Below are 15,828 nucleotides of genomic sequence, written 5' to 3'. Positions count from 1 at the left end.
CGGGGGGAGATCAGGTTAGGCTGTGAGGATACATGAAGGATTGGTTGCAGCAGGCGGGGGGAGATCAGGTTAGGCTGTGAGGATAGATGAAGGATTGGTTGCAGCAGGTGGGGGGAGATCAGGTTAGGCTGTGAGGATAGATGAAGGATTGGTTGCAGCAGGCGGGGGGAGATCAGGCTAGGCTGTGAGGATAGGTGAAGGATTGGTTGCAGCAGGCGGGGGGAGATCAGGTTAGGCTGTGAGGATAGATGAAGGATTGGTTGCAGCAGGCGGGGGGAGATCAGGCTAGGCTGTGAGGATAGGTGAAGGATTGGTTGCAGCAGGCGGTGGAGATCAGGTTAGGTTGTGAGGATAGGTGAAGAATTGGTTGCAGCAGGCGGGGGGAGATCAGGTTAGGCTGTGAGGATAGATGAAGGATTGGTTACAGCAGGCGGGGGGAGATCAGGCTAGGCTGTGAGGATAGGTGAAGGATTGGTTGCAGCAGGCGGGGGGAGATCAGGTTAGGCTGTGAGGATAGATGAAGGATTGGTTGCAGCAGGCGGGGGGAGATCAGGCTAGGCTGTGAGGATAGGTTAAGGATTGGTTGCAGCAGGCGGTGGAGATCAGGTTAGGTTGTGAGGATAGGTGAAGGATTGGTTGCAGCAGGTGGGGGGAGATCCGGTTAGGCTGTGAGGATAGATGAAGGATTGGTTGCAGCAGGTGGGGGGAGATCAGGTTAGGTTGTGAGGAGAGGTGAAGGATTGGTTGCAGCAGGCGGGGGGGGGGGATCAGGTTAGACTGTGAGGATAGATGAAGGATTGGTTGCAGCAGGCGGGGGGAGATCAGGTTAAGCTGTGAGGATACATGAAGGATTGGTTGCAGCAGGCAGGGGGAGATCAGGTTAGGCTCTGAAGATTGGTGAAGGATTGGTTGCAGCAGGCGGGGGGAGATCAGGTTAGGCTGTGAGGATAGATAAAGGATTGGTTGCAGCAGGCGGGGGGAGATCAGGCTAGGCTGTGAGGATAGGTGAAGGATTGGTTGCAGCAGGCGGTGGAGATCAGGTTAGGTTGTGAGGATAGGTAAAGGATTGGTTGCAGCAGGTGGGGGGAGATCAGGTTAGGCTGTGAGGAGAGATGTAGGATTGGTTGCAGCAGGCGGGGGGAGATCAGGTTAGGCTGTGAGGAGAGGTGAAGGATTGGTTGCAGCAGGCGGGGGGAGATCAGGTTAGGCTCTGAGGATAGGTGAAGGATTGGTTGCAGCAGGTTGGGGGAGATCAGGTTAGGCTGTGAGGAGAGATGTAGGATTGGTTGCAGCAGGCGGGGGGGAGATCAGGCTAGGCTGTGAGGATAGGTGAAGGATTGGTTGCAGCAGGCGGTGGAGATCAGGTTAGGTTGTGAGGATAGGTGAAGGATTGGTTGCAGCAGGTGGGGGGAGATCAGGTTAGGCTGTGAGGATAGATGAAGGATTGGTTGCAGCAGGTGGGGGGAGATCAGGTTAGGTTGTGAGGAGAGATGTAGGATTGGTTGCAGCAGGCGGGGGGAGATCAGGTTAGGCTGTGAGGAGAGGTGAAGGATTGGTTGCAGCAGGCGGGGGGAGATCAGGTTAGGCTCTGAGGATAGGTGAAGGATTGGTTGCAGCAGGTGGGGGGAGATCAGGTTAGGCTGTGAGGAGAGATGTAGGATTGGTTGCAGCAGGCGGGGGGAGATCAGGTTAGGTTGTGAGGAGAGATGTAGGATTGGTTGCAGCAGGCGGGGGGAGATCAGGTTAGGTTGTGAGGATAGGTGAAGGATTGGTTGCAGCAGGCGAGGGGAGATCAGGTTAGGTTGTGAGGATAGATGAAGGATTGGTTGCAGCAGGCGGGGGAGATCAGGTAAGGCTGTGTGTATAGATGTAGGATTGGTTGCAGCAGGCGGGGGAGATCAGGTTAGGTTGTGAGGATAGACGAAGGATTGGTTGCAGCAGGCGGGGAGGGGGGGTATAAGGATAGGCTGTGAGGATACATGAAGGTTTGGTTGCAGCATGCGGGGGGGGGGGGGGGGGGCGGAGTTCAAGTTAGGCTGTGAGGATAGAAGATGGATCGGTTGCAGCAGGCGGGTGGAGTTCAGGTTAGGCTGTGAGGATAGATGATGGATTGGTTGCAGCAGGCGGGGGTGATCAGGTTAGGCTGTGAGGGTAGAAGGATTGGTTGCAGCAGGCGGGGGAGATCAGGTTAGGCTGTGAGGATACATGAAGGATTGGTTGCAGCAGGCGGGGAAGATCAGGTTAGGATGTGAGGATAGATGAAAGATTGGTTGCAGCAGGCGATGGGGAGTTCAGGTTAGGTTGTGAGGATATATGAAGGATTGGTTGCAGCAGGCGGGGGGAGTTCAGGTTAGGTTGTGATTAGAGGTGAAGGATTGGTTGCAGCAGGCGGAGGAGATCAGGTTAGGTTGTGAGGATAGATGAAGGATTGGTTGCAGCAGGCGGGGAGGGGGGGGGGGGTATCAGGATAGGTTGTGCGGATACATGAAGGTTTGGTTGCAGCAGGCGGGGGGGGGGGGGCGGTGTTCAGGTTAGGCTGTGGGGATAAAAGATGGATTGGTTGCAGCAGGCGGGTGGAGTTCAGGTTAGGCTGTGAGGATAGGTGAAGGATTGGTTGCAGCAGGCGGGGGGGAGATCAGGTTAGGCTGTGAGGATAGATGAAGGATTGGTTGCTGCAGGCGGGGGGAGATCAGGTTAGGCTGTGAGGATAGATGAAGGATTGGTTGCAGCAGGCGGGGGAAGATCAGGTTAGGGTGTGAGGATAGATGAAGGATTGGTTGCAGCAGGTGGTGGGAGATCAGGTTTTTCTGTGAGGATAGAAGGATTGGTTGCAGCAGGTGGGGGGAGATCAGGTTAGGCTGTGAGTATAGATGTAGGGTTGGTTGCAGCAGGTGGGGGGAGATGAAGGATTGGTTGCAGCAGGTGGGGGGGAGATCAGGCTAGGCTGTGAGGATAGGTGAAGGATTGGTTGCAGCAGGCGGGGGGAGATCAGGTTAGGCTGTGATGATAGATGAAGGATTGGTTGCAGCAGGTGGGGGGAGATCAGGTTAGTCTGTGAGGATAGATGAAGGATTGGTTGCAGCAGGCGGGGGGAGATCAGGTTAGGCTGTGAGGATACATGAAGGATTGGTTGCAGCAGGCGGGGGGAGATCAGGTTAGGCTGTGAGGAGAGATGAAGGATTGGTTGCAGCAGGTGGGGGGGGAATCAGGCTAGGCTGTGAGGATAGATGAAGGATTGGTTGCAGCAGGTGGGGGGGGGAGATCAGGTAAGGCTGTGAGGATAGAAGGATTGGTTGCAGCAGGTGGGGGGAATCAGGCTAGGCTGTGAGGATAGATGTAGGATTGGTTGCAGCAGGTGGGGGGAGATCAGGTTAGTCTGTGAGGATAGAAGGATTGGTTGCAGCAGGCGGGGGGATCAGGCTAGGCTGTGAGGATAGGTGAAGGATTGGTTGCAGCAGGCGGGGGGAGATAAGGCTAGGCTGTGAGGATAGGTGAAGGATTGGTTGCAGCAGGCGGGGGGAGATCAGGTTAGGCTGTGAGGATAGGTGAAGGATTGGTTGCAGCAGGCGGGGGGAGATCAGGCTAGGCTGTGAGAATAGATGATGGATTGGTTGCAGCAGGCGGGGGGAGATCAGGTTAGGCTGTAAGGATAGATGAAGGATTGGTTGCAGCAGGTGGGGGGAGATCAGGTTAGGCTGTGAGGATAGATGTAGGATTGGTTGCAGCAGGTGGGGGGAGATCAGGTTAGGCTGTGAGGATAGGAGGATTGGTTGCAGCAGGCGGGGGGGAGATCAGGTTAGGCTGTGAGGATAGAAGGATTGGTTGCAGCAGGCGGGGGGAGATCAGGTTAGGCTGTGAGGATAGATGAAGGATTGGTTGCAGCAGGTGGGGGGAGATCAGGTTAGGCTGTGAGGATAGGAGGATTGGTTGCAGCAGGAGGAGGGAGATCAGGTTAGGCTGTGAGAATAGATGATGGATTGGTTGCAGCAGGCGGGGGGAGATCAGGTTAGGCTGTAAGGATAGATGAAGGATTGGTTGCAGCAGGTGGGGGGAGATCAGGTTAGGCTGTGAGGATAGATGTAGGATTGGTTGCAGCAGGTGGGGGGAGATCAGGTTAGGCTGTGAGGATAGGAGGATTGGTTGCAGCAGGAGGAGGGAGATCAGGTTAGGCTGTGAGGATAGGAGGATTGGTTGCAGCATGTGGGGGGAATCAGGCTAGGCTGTGAGGATAGAAGGATTGGTTGCAGCAGGTGGGGGGAGATCAGGCTAGGCTGTGAGGATAGATGAAGGTTTGGTTGCAGCAGGTGGGGGGAGATCAGGCTAGGCAGTGAGGATAGAAGGATTGGTTGCAGCAGGCGGGGGGGGGGGGGGAGATCAGGTTAGGCTGTGAGGATAGGAGGATTGGTTGCAGCAGGCTCTGGGAGATCAGGCTAGGCAGTGAGGATAGAAGGATTGGTTGCAGCAGGTGGGGGGAGATCAGGCTAGGCTGTGAGGATAGAAGGATTGGTTGCAGCAGGTGGGGGGAGATCAGGCTAGGCTGTGAGGATAGAAGGATTGGTTGCAGCAGGCGGGGGGAGATCAGGTTAGTCTGTGAGGATAGGAGGATTGGTTGCAGCAGGCGGGGGGAGATCAGTCTAGGCTGTGAGGATAGATGAAGGATTGGTTGCAGCAGGCTCCGGGAGATCAGGTTAGGTTGTGAGGCGAGATGAAGGTTTGCTTGCAGCTGATTGGTTGTGTGATTTACAGAGTATATTTTTACTTTATGCGTTTTATTTTGTCTTTCAGAAAGTGAAGAGATACGAGGCGGTCAGATGGATGGTGGTTTTTGCTATCGGTGTCTGCACAGGACTGGTACAGACCTTCTTTTTCCTAAATCTTTTACTTTATTCTTTTCAGAGAATTTAGTTTATTTGACAGTTTTGGTGTCTGCGTCTGAGCGGGGCTTTCTCCTTGTGATGTCATTATTTAGGGACGTCTGGGCGGGGCTTCCTTCTTGTGATGTCATTATTTATGGGCGTCTGAGCGGGGCTTCCTTCTTGTGATGTCATTATTTAGGGACATCTGGGCGGGGCTTCCTTCTTGTGATGTCATTATTTAGGGACGTCTGAGCGGGGCTTCCTCCTTGTGATGTCATTATTTAGGGACATCTGGGCGGGGCTTCCTTCTTGTGATGTCATTATTTAGGGACGTCTGAGCGGGGCTTCCTCCTTGTGATGTCATTATTTAGGGGCGTCTGAGCGGGGCTTCCTTCTTGTGATGTCATTAGAGACGTCTGGGCGGGGCTTCCTTCTTGTGATGTCATTATTTAGAGACGTCTGGGCGGGGCTTCCTTCTTGTGATGTCATTATTTAGGGGCGTCTGAGCGGGGCTTCCTTCTTGTGATGTCATTATTTAGAGACGTCTGGGCGGGGCTTCCTTCTTGTGATGTCATTATTTAGGGGCGTCTGTGCGGGGCTTCCTTCTTGTGATGTCATTATTTAGGGACGTCTGGGCGGGGCTTCCTTCTTGTGATGTCATTATTTAGTGACGTCTGGCGGTGCGACGGTGATGCTGGCGGGGCCGCGGTGATGCTGGCGGTACGGCGGTGGTGCTGGTGGTGTGGCGGCGATGATGCTGGCGGTGTGACGGTGATACTGGTGTGCGCTTTGGTGAATGTGGCCCAATCTCCCTTCTTTCTTTACAGCTGATCCTCTGTTCAATTGCTAGATGTACTTTTCTGGAATTTTGGGATATAATTCTTTTTAACTAACGTTTTATTGGTTCCAGTTTCGCCCTTGTTACCGGATTATTCTGATCTATGCCAGAACTCTGTCCTGTTAGGTTGCAAGTAACCTCTTTCCTTCTTTGAGGGCTCGCCAACGCTTTTCAATTTGGAGAGTGGTGGCAGCAAAATACCCAATTTCTCGGGGCTAAGTCGATCATTTTACCAATTGCACATACAATCTTGATTGTATCATATTTGGGCACATTAGAGGCCTGCATCAGGTCATGCGGGACAGGTCCGGGTACCCAAATTGATTGTAAATGGTTTGCGGATAGTGAAAGCAAGCGCAAGACAATTCTGGATCTTTTGCTCCCTAAGATCTGTGATGGCTTCTGTGACCAGAATACTGAAGGTGGCCACTAAGGATCCAATCTTTTTCATCCAATCTCACCCAATCCATGTAGTATAGGGGTAGACTGAGTGAATATATTGAATGGATAGTTCAGGCAATCCCTTATCTTAAGCCCCGTCTACACGGAGCGATTGTTTCTTATCAATCGAGCCGCTGATGCGGCTCGATTGATAAGATCCGTCAGGTTGGATTTCGCCACCGCCGATTCTCTGCTCGTTCCCCACGAGGGGACAATGGCAGGGAATCGAGCGGAAGATGAGCGGCGCAGGCGGGGAGGTGCGGGGGATTGAATCTGACGCGCAGGCGAGCGGGGACGCGGCGGGTACGCACGGGGATGCGGAAGAGGCGATCCGGTGGCTAATCGAGCCGCCGGATCGCCTCGTGTAGATGAGGCTTTACATAGAAATGGTAAGGTTTGATGATAAAGATTGGATTATTAGTGGCCACCATTTCTTGCTGACTTGTTTGCTGCTTCTCATCCATAACGCCAGCAAACTCCTCCCTGCTCTGAAGCTAAGACCTTCCCTCCCCCCCCCCCCCCCTCTAGTACATATAACTGGGAACATGCCAGTGTGAGATGGACGATGTGTGTTTCATAGATGGTCAGAAATCACTGGGCATGCTCTGTTAGAGGAAAAGGTGTAATAGGAAAGCTCTGTCTGTTAGTGTCTGGGGATATGTGATAGGACAAGCGCTAGAGAATGTTCTGGCATGTTCTTTAAAGCTGGAGGGAGGAGGCACAGGAGCACATGGCAGGCAGAGAAGCACATGCATACCTCCCAACTTTTTGAGATGAGAAAAAGGGACACTTAAGCTACGCCCCTGCCACACCCCTGGCCACACCCTCACCATGGCTCTAGTCGCGCATACCATAAATATTTCATAAGAAAAATATGTTGTTTTATAATTCAAACCACACTGGTGCTTTCTATCCTGGTTCATTTCCCTTCATATTAACAATTACAAATAAGAAATACATATTAATTTAAAGGATGGGAATAAAGTTTAGAGTCAACCAAACACATTTTTTAGTAGAGAAATACTTATATTTACATAGAAAGAGGGACAAAGTCCTGAAAGAGGGAGAAAGTCCCGAAAGAGGGACAAATGAGGAGGAAAGAGGGACAGTTGGGAGCTATGCTACACTCCCGACACCCAGGACGCTGGCCCGTCTCTGTCTGCAGTGGGGAGGATGCTAGATCGCATCTCCTTCCCTTTCATCACCATGGCTACAGGGAAGGACGCTGGATAGCGTGCGCGTGTCACCTCCCCTTTTCGCCCAAGGACGTAGAAAGTAGCGGTGGGGACCCAGACAGGAAATTAAGCGGTAAGTGCAGCGCAGGCTGAGGAGATGAGGGAGCGCACGCAGGCGGGCCGATTTTCATGGTGTGGCGGGCCGGGTTGTGAGGGCGGGACATTTGACCAGTGGCCCTGTGATGTCGTGACCCCGCCTCTAAATTGGCAGTGTCACAGGGAAACCGTGACACTTGTGAAGTATGCATGGCACATGTGACAGGATCTGCAGACAGTGTAGCTGCATCCACAGCCATCTAGCACACACAGGTATGGAGGCACAGGAGCACTTGGCAGGCAGGGAAGCACATGCCACATGGGACAAGATCTGCTAACAGACAGTATAGCTGTACCCGCAGCCATCTAGCACACACAGGTATGGAGGCACAGGAGCACATGGCAGGCAGAGCAGCACTTGCTACATGTCACATGGGACAAGATCTGCTGACAGTGTATCTGCACCCACAGCCATCTAGCACACACAGGTATGGAGGCACAGGAGCACATGGCAGACAGAGAAGCACATGCCACATGGGACAGAATCTGCTAACAGACAGTATTATTGTACCCACAGCCATCTAGCACACCCAGGTATGGAGGCACAGGAGCACATGGCAGGCAAAGCAGCACATGGCAGACAGAGAATCACAGGTCACATGGGACAAGATCTGCTGACAGTGTAGCTGCACCCACAGCCATCTAGCACACACAGGTATGGAGGCACAGAAACACATTACAGGCAGAGCAGCGCAGGGCAGGCAGAGCAGCACGTGCTACATGTCACATGGGACAAGATCTGCTGACAGACAGTGTATCTGCATCCACAGCCATCTAGCACACACAGGTATGGAGGCACAGGAGCACTTGGCAGGCAGGGAAGCACATGCCACATGGGACAAGATCTGCTAACAGACAGTATAGCTGTACCCGCAGCCATCTAGCACACACAGGTATGGAGGCACAGGAGCACATGGCAGGCAAAGCAGCACATGGCAGACAGAGAATCACAGGTCACATGGGACAAGATCTGCTGACAGTGTAGCTGCACCCACAGCCATCTAGCACACACAGGTATGGAGGCACAGGAGCACATGGTAGGCAGAGAAGCACAGGCCACATGGGACAGGATCTGCTGACACAGTGTAGCTGCATCCACAGCCATCTAGCACACACAGGTATAGAGGCAGAGGAGCACATGGCAGGCAGAGAAGCACATGCCACATGGGACAGGATCTGCTGACAGTGTAGCTGCACCCACAGCCATCTAGCACACACAGGTATAGAGGCACAGGAGCACATGGTAGGCAGAGGAGCACATGGCAGGCAGAGGAGCACATGCCACATGGGACAATATCTGCTGACAGACAGTGTAGCTGCATCCACAGCCATCTAGCACACACAGGTATAGAGGCAGAGGAGCACATGGCAGGCAGAGAAGCACATGCCACATGGGACAGGATCTGCTGACAGTGTAGCTGCACCCACAGCCATCTAGCACACACAGGTATAGAGGCAGAGGAGCACATGGCAGGCAGAGGAGCACATGCCACATGGGACAATATCTGCTGACAGACAGTGTAGCTGCATCCACAGCCATCTAGCACACACAGGTATAGAGGCACAGGAGCACATGGTAGGCAGAGGAGCACATGGCAGGCAGAGGAGCACATGCCACATGGGACAATATCTGCTGACAGACAGTGTAGCTGCATCCACAGCCATCTAGCACACACAGGTATAGAGGCAGAGGAGCACATGGCAGGCAGAGGAGCACATGCCACATGGGACAGGATCTGCTGACAGTGTAGCTGCACCCACAGCCATCTAGCACACACAGGTATAGAGGCAGAGGAGCACATGGCAGGCAGAGGAGCACATGCCACATGGGACAATATCTGCTGACAGACAGTGTAGCTGCATCCACAGCCATCTAGCACACACAGGTATAGAGGCACAGGAGCACATGGTAGGCAGAGGAGCACATGGCAGGCAGAGGAGCACATGCCACATGGGACAATATCTGCTGACAGACAGTGTAGCTGCATCCACAGCCATCTAGCACACACAGGTATAGAGGCAGAGGAGCACATGGCAGGCAGAGGAGCACATGCCACATGGGACAGGATCTGCTGACAGTGTAGCTGCACCCACAGCCATCTAGCACACACAGGTATAGAGGCAGAGGAGCACATGGCAGGCAGAGGAGCACATGCCACATGGGACAATATCTGCTGACAGACAGTGTAGCTGCACCCACAGCCATCTAGCACACACAGGTATGGAGGCACAGGAGCACATGGCAGGCAGAGAAGCACATGCCACATGGGACAGGATCTGCTGACAGTGTAGCTGCACCCACAGCCATCTAGCACACACAGGTATAGAGGCAGAGGAGCACATGGCAGGCAGAGAAGCACATGGCACATGGGACAAGGTCTGCTGACAGACAGTGTAGCTGTACCCACAGCCATCTAGCACACACAGGTATAGAGGCACAGGAGCTCATGGCAGGCAGAGGAGCACATGCCACATGGGACAAGATCTGCTGACAGACAGTGTAGCTGTACCCACAGCCATCTAGCACACACAGGTATAGAGGCACAGGAGCTCATGGCAGGCAGAGGAGCACATGCTACATGTCACATGGGACAAAATCTGCTGACAGTGTAGTTGCATCTGGCACACACAGGTATGGAGGTACAGAAGCACGTGGCAGGCAGATATGCTCATGGCAGTGTTACAGCAGGGTTTCAGGGTTTTATGGCTGTCTGTGGTCCTTCCGTACTTTTCTACTTTCTGTGACAAGTGACAATCTGCACAGAGAGCAGTGACAACCTGGCAGAACGTCTGACCCTCCTTGAGTGTAATCACTTCTGTATTTCCAGTTATAATGCTGTTTATATTGTAATCCTGATCTTGTTATTTTTTCCTCTACACAGGTTGGTCTGTTTGTGGATTACTTTGTGCGTCTTTTCTCAAGGATCAAATTCCAGGTTGTGCAAAACTGTATCCTTTCCCGGGACCATGCTGTATGCTTGACCTGTGCTGTAATATCATGTCATATATACATAGTGCCTGCTCCCTGGCTCCTCCCCAGCATCATCTCCAGGCCAATATCATCCCTACAGTGAAGCATGGTGGTGGCAGCATCATCTCCTGGCCAATATCATCCCTACAATGAAGCATGGTGGTGGCAGCATCATCACCAGGGCAATATCATCCCTACAGTGAAGCATGGTGGTGGCAGCATCATCACCACGAGGCCGATACCATCCCTACAGTGAAGCATGGTGGTGGCAGCATCATCACCAGGCCAATATCATCCCTACAGTGAAGCATGGTGGTGGCAGCATCATCACCACCAGGCCAATACCATCCCTACAGTGAAGCATGGTGGTGGCAGCATCATCACCAGGCCAATATCATCCCTACAGTGAAGCATGGTGGTGGCAGCATCATCACCACCAGGCCAATACCAACCCTACAGTGAAGCATGGTGGTGGCAGCATCATCATCACCAGGCCAATACCATCCCTACAGTGAAGCATGGTGGTGGCAGCATCATCACCAGGCCAATATCATCCCTACAGTGAAGCATGGTGGTGGAAGCATCATCACCAGGCCAATACCATCCCTACAGTGAAGCATGGTGGTGGCAGCATCATCACCAGGCCAATACCATCCCTACAGTGAAGCATGGTGGTGGCAGCATCATCACCAGGCCACTACCATCCCTACAGTGAAGCATGGTGGTGGCAGCATCATCACCACCAGGCCAATATCATTCCTACAGTGAAGCATGGTGGTGGCAGCATCATCACCAGGCCAATACCCTCCCTACAGTGAAGCATGGTGGTGGCAGCATCATCACCAGGCCAATACCATCCCTACAGTGAAGCATGGTCGTGGCAGCATCATCACTAGGCCAATACCATCCCTACAGTGAAGCATGGTGGTGGCAGCATCATTACCAGGCCAATACCATCCCTACAGTGAAGCATGGTGGTGGCAGCATCATCACCAGGCCAATACCATCCCTACAGTGAAGCATGGTGGTGGCAGCATCATTACCAGGCCAATACCATCCCTACAGTGAAGCATGGTGGTGGCAGCATCATCACCAGGCCAATACCATCCCTACAGTGAAGCATGGTGGTGGCAGCATCATCACCAGGCCAATACCATCCCTACAGTGAAGCATGGTGGCGGCAGCATCATCATCACCAGGCCAATACCATCCCTACAGTGAAGCATGGTGGTGGCAGCATCATCACCAGGCCAATACCATCCCTACAGTGAAGCATGGTGGTGGCAGCATCATCACTAGGCCAATACCATCCCTACAGTGAAGCATGGTGGTGGCAGCATCATCACTAGGCCAATACCATCCCTACAGTGAAGCATGGTGGTGGCAGCATCATCACCAGGCCAAGACCATCCCTACAGTGACAGCTTTCACTGTCGTCCTTCATAGCTTGGGTGATACCCGTTTTTGTTTGATGCCTGTTGCGCCCTAAGAGTGGTGCAGATTGGTGTCTGTAATATTCCCCGCATGTAGACAGCTTGTGCTGTCAATTTCCCTGCAGGTAGTAACAGTAACTAAGGCCGCCTCTCGCTTCCGTCATGTGCAGGGGGCGTTGCTTGTTTGCCCCGCATCTCGTGCACTCTGGATGGTGATAGGCGCAGATCTCTGTTGAGTGTACACGTCACTCGAGATCTGTAGGGGGCGGGTTCAATGCTGGGCAGGTTTGGCCATTAACAAGGGTCGGACCCTAAGCTTTGATTGGTCCTTTGCTGCGGGTGACCACTTCCGAGGACGCCGCTTTCGCCTCCTGGAACGCAGTTGGCGTCCAGGAAGTGCTGGTGCGGCGTTTTGATGGTGTGCTGGGTCTGGCGTCCTCCCGCATCGATTTGCAAATAAGTGAGTACACTATTTAAGGGGTGACTACGGGGGGGGGGGGGGGGGGGGCTCTTTTGTCCTGAGAAAGCACTCTACAGTTGAGTGCGAAACAGCTGTTGACATCTTCACGTTTGTCCCTCTTTCTCCTGGTAGACTGATGCCGTTACTTTGAAATTGATTTTAATCTGTTCTAATAAAGGCGTGTTTTTTACTGGATGTGCCCAGCTGCTCTCATCTCTTCAAGTAACTGGTCTGGTGGAACTTTTTTGGGGCTTGGAGCACTCCAGGGAAGCCTACTGTGGTTGGTCCTGTGCACCTTTTTCTTCATATTACTACCAACCCTACAGTGAAGCATGGTGGTGGCAGCATCATCACCAGGCCAATACCATCCCTACAGTGAAGCATAGTGGTGGCAGCATCATCACCAGGCCAATACCATCCCTACAGTGAAGCATGGTGGTGGCAGCATCATCCCCAGGCCACTACCATCCCTACAGTGAAGCATGGTGGTGGCAGCATCATGCTGTGGGGAACTGGGAGACTAGTCAGGATGAAGGGAAAGATGGCTGCATCAATTTACAGAGACATCCTGGATGAACACCTGATCCAGAGCGCTCTTGTACTCAAACTTTCAGCAGGACAATGACTCTAATCACACAGCCAGGATATCACAGGAGTGGCTTCAGGACAACTTTGTGACTGTCACCGAGTGGCATGGCCAGAGCCCAGACTTGAATCCCATTAAACATCTCTGGAGAGATCTTGTAATGCCTGTGCACTGACGCTTCCCATCCAACCTGATGGAGCTTGAGAGGTGCTGCAGAGAGGACTGGGTGACACTGGCCAGGGAGAGGTGCTGCAGAGAGGACTGGGTGACACTGGCCAGGGAGAGGTGCTGCAGAGAGGACTGGGCGACACTGGCCAGGGAGAGGTGCTGCAGAGAGGACTGGGCTGGACTGGCCAGGGAGAGGTGCTGCAGAGAGGACTGGGTGACACTGGCCAGGGAGAGGTGCTGCAGAGAGGACTGGGTGACACTGGCCAGGCAGAGGAGCTGCAGAGAGGACTGGGCTGGACTGGCCAGGGAGAGGTGCTGCAGAGAGGACTGGGTGACACTGGCCAGGGAGAGGTGCTGCAGAGAAGACTGGGTGACACTGGCCAGGGAGAGGTGCTGCAGAGAGGACTGGGCTGGACTGGCCAGGGAGAGGTGCTGCAGAGAGGCCTGGGCTGGACTGGGAGAGGAGCTTCAGAGAGGACTGGGCGACACTGGCCAGGGAGAGGTGCTGCAGAGAGGACTGGGTGACACTGGCCAGGGAGAGGAGCTGCAGAGAGGACTGGGCGACACTGGCCAGGGAGAGGTGCTGCAGAGAGGACTGGGCTGGACTGGCCAGGGAGAGGTGCTGCAGAGAGGACTGGGTGACACTGGCCAGGGAGAGGTGCTGCAGAGAGGACTGGGCTGGACTGGCCAGGGAGAGGAGCTGCAGAGAGGACTGGGCTGGACTGGCCAGGGAGAGGTGCTGCAGAGAGGACTGGGTGACACTGGCCAGGGAGAGGTGCTGCAGAGAGGACTGGGTGACACTGGCCAGGGAGAGGTGCTGCAGAGAGGACTGGGTGACACTGGCCAGGGAGAGGTGCTGCAGAGAGGACTGGGCTGGACTGGCCAGGGAGAGGTGCTGCAGAGAGGACTGGGTGACACTGGCCAGGGAGAGGTGCTGCAGAGAGGACTGGGTGACACTGGCCAGGGAGAGGTGCTGCAGAGAGGACTGGGCTGGACTGGCCAGGGAGAGGTGCTGCAGAGAGGACTGGGTGACACTGGCCAGGGAGAGCTGCTGCAGAGAGGAATGGGCTGGACTGGCCAGGGAGAGGAGCTGCAGAGAGGACTGGGTGACACTGGCCAGGGAGAGGTGATGCAGAGAGGACTGGGCTGGACTGGCCAGGGAGAGGTGCTGCAGAGAGGACTGGGTGACACTGGCCAGGGAGAGGTGCTGCAGAGAGGACTGGGCGACACTGGCCAGGGAGAGGTGCTGCAGGCAGGACTGGGTGACACTGGCCAGGGAGAGGTGCTGCAGGCAGGACTGTGTGACACTGGCCAGGGAGAGGTGCTGCAGGCAGGACTGTGTGACACTGGCCAGGGAGAGGTGCTGCAGAGAGGACTGGGTGACACTGGCCAGGGAGAGGAGCTGCAGAGAGGACTGGGTGACACTGGCCAGGGAGAGGTGCTGCAGAGAGGACTGGGTGACACTGGCCAGGGAGAGGTGCTGCAGAGAGGACTGGGTGACACTGGCCAGGGAGAGGTGCTGCAGAGAGGACTGGGCTGGACTGGCCAGGGAGAGGAGCTGCAGAGAGGGCTGGACTGGCCAGGGAGAGGTGCTGCAGAGAGGACTGGGCTGGACTGGCCAGGGAGAGGTGCTGCAGAGAGGACTGGGTGACACTGGCCAGGGAGAGGTGCTGCAGAGAGGACTGGGTGACACTGGCCAGGGAGAGGTGCTGCAGAGAGGACTGGGTGACACTGGCCAGGGAGAGGTGCTGCAGAGAGGACTGGGCGACACTGGCCAGGGAGAGGTGCTGCAGAGAGGACTGGGCTGGACTGGCCAGGGAGAGGTGCTGCAGAGAGGACTGGGTGACACTGGCCAGGGAGAGGTGCTGCAGAGAGGACTGGGCGACACTGGCCAGGGAGAGGTGCTGCAGAGAGGACTGGGTGACACTGGCCAGGGAGAGATGCTGCAGAGAGGACTGGGTGACACTGGCCAGGGAGAGGAGCTGCAGAGAGGACTGGGTGACACTGGCCAGGGAGAGGTGCTGCAGAGAGGACTGGGTGACACTGGCCAGGGAGAGGTGCTGCAGAGAGGACTGGGTGACACTGGCCAGGGAGAGATGCTGCAGAGAGGACTGGGCGACACTGGCCAGGGAGAGGTGCTGCAGAGAGGACTGGGTGACACTGGCCAGGGAGAGGTGCTGCAGAGAGGAATTAGCTGGACTGGCCAGGGAGAGGAGCTGCAGAGAGGACTGGGTGACACTGGCCAGGGAGAGGTGCTGCAGAGAGGACTGGGTGACACTGGCCAGGGAGAGGTGCTGCAGAGAGGACTGGGTGACACTGGCCAGGGAGAGGTGCTGCAGAGAGGACTGGGTGACACTGGCCAGGGAGAGGTGCTGCAGAGAGGACTGGGCTGGACTGGCCAGGGAGAGGTGCTGCAGAGAGGACTGGGTGACACTGGCCAGGGAGAGGTGCTGCAGAGAGGACTGGGTGACACTGGCCAGGGAGAGGTGCTGCAGAGAGGACTGGGTGACACTGGCCAGGGAGAGCTGCTGCAGAGAGGAATGGGCTGGACTGGCCAGGGAGAGGAGCTGCAGAGAGGACTGGGTGACACTGGCCAGGGAGAGGTGATGCAGAGAGGACTGGGCTGGACTGGCCAGGGAGAGGTGCTGCAGAGAGGACTGGGTGACACTGGCCAGGGAGAGGTGCTGCAGAGAGGACTGGGCGACACTGGCCAGGGAGAGGTGCTGCAGGCAGGACTGGGTGAC

At 55.0% G+C, this 15,828-nt stretch overlaps 1 protein-coding gene across 1 annotated transcript in view; it reads left to right on the top strand.

Annotated features, from left to right (window-relative positions):
• Positions 1-15,828, top strand: part of CLCN6 (chloride voltage-gated channel 6) — a 282,298-nt gene that overhangs the window by 36,696 nt on the left and 229,774 nt on the right. Inside the window, exons 4-5 of the mRNA XM_068238749.1 lie at positions 4,786-4,851; positions 10,349-10,415. Coding sequence (XP_068094850.1) covers positions 4,786-4,851; positions 10,349-10,415 — 133 coding nt within the window. The remainder of the gene's footprint in view (positions 1-4,785; positions 4,852-10,348; positions 10,416-15,828) is intronic.

This window comes from Hyperolius riggenbachi, chromosome 6 (assembly GCF_040937935.1).
Source record: "Hyperolius riggenbachi isolate aHypRig1 chromosome 6, aHypRig1.pri, whole genome shotgun sequence".
In the NCBI taxonomy this organism is placed as follows: domain Eukaryota; kingdom Metazoa; phylum Chordata; class Amphibia; order Anura; family Hyperoliidae; genus Hyperolius; species Hyperolius riggenbachi.
This window is presented reverse-complemented; position numbering and strand designations above follow the sequence as displayed.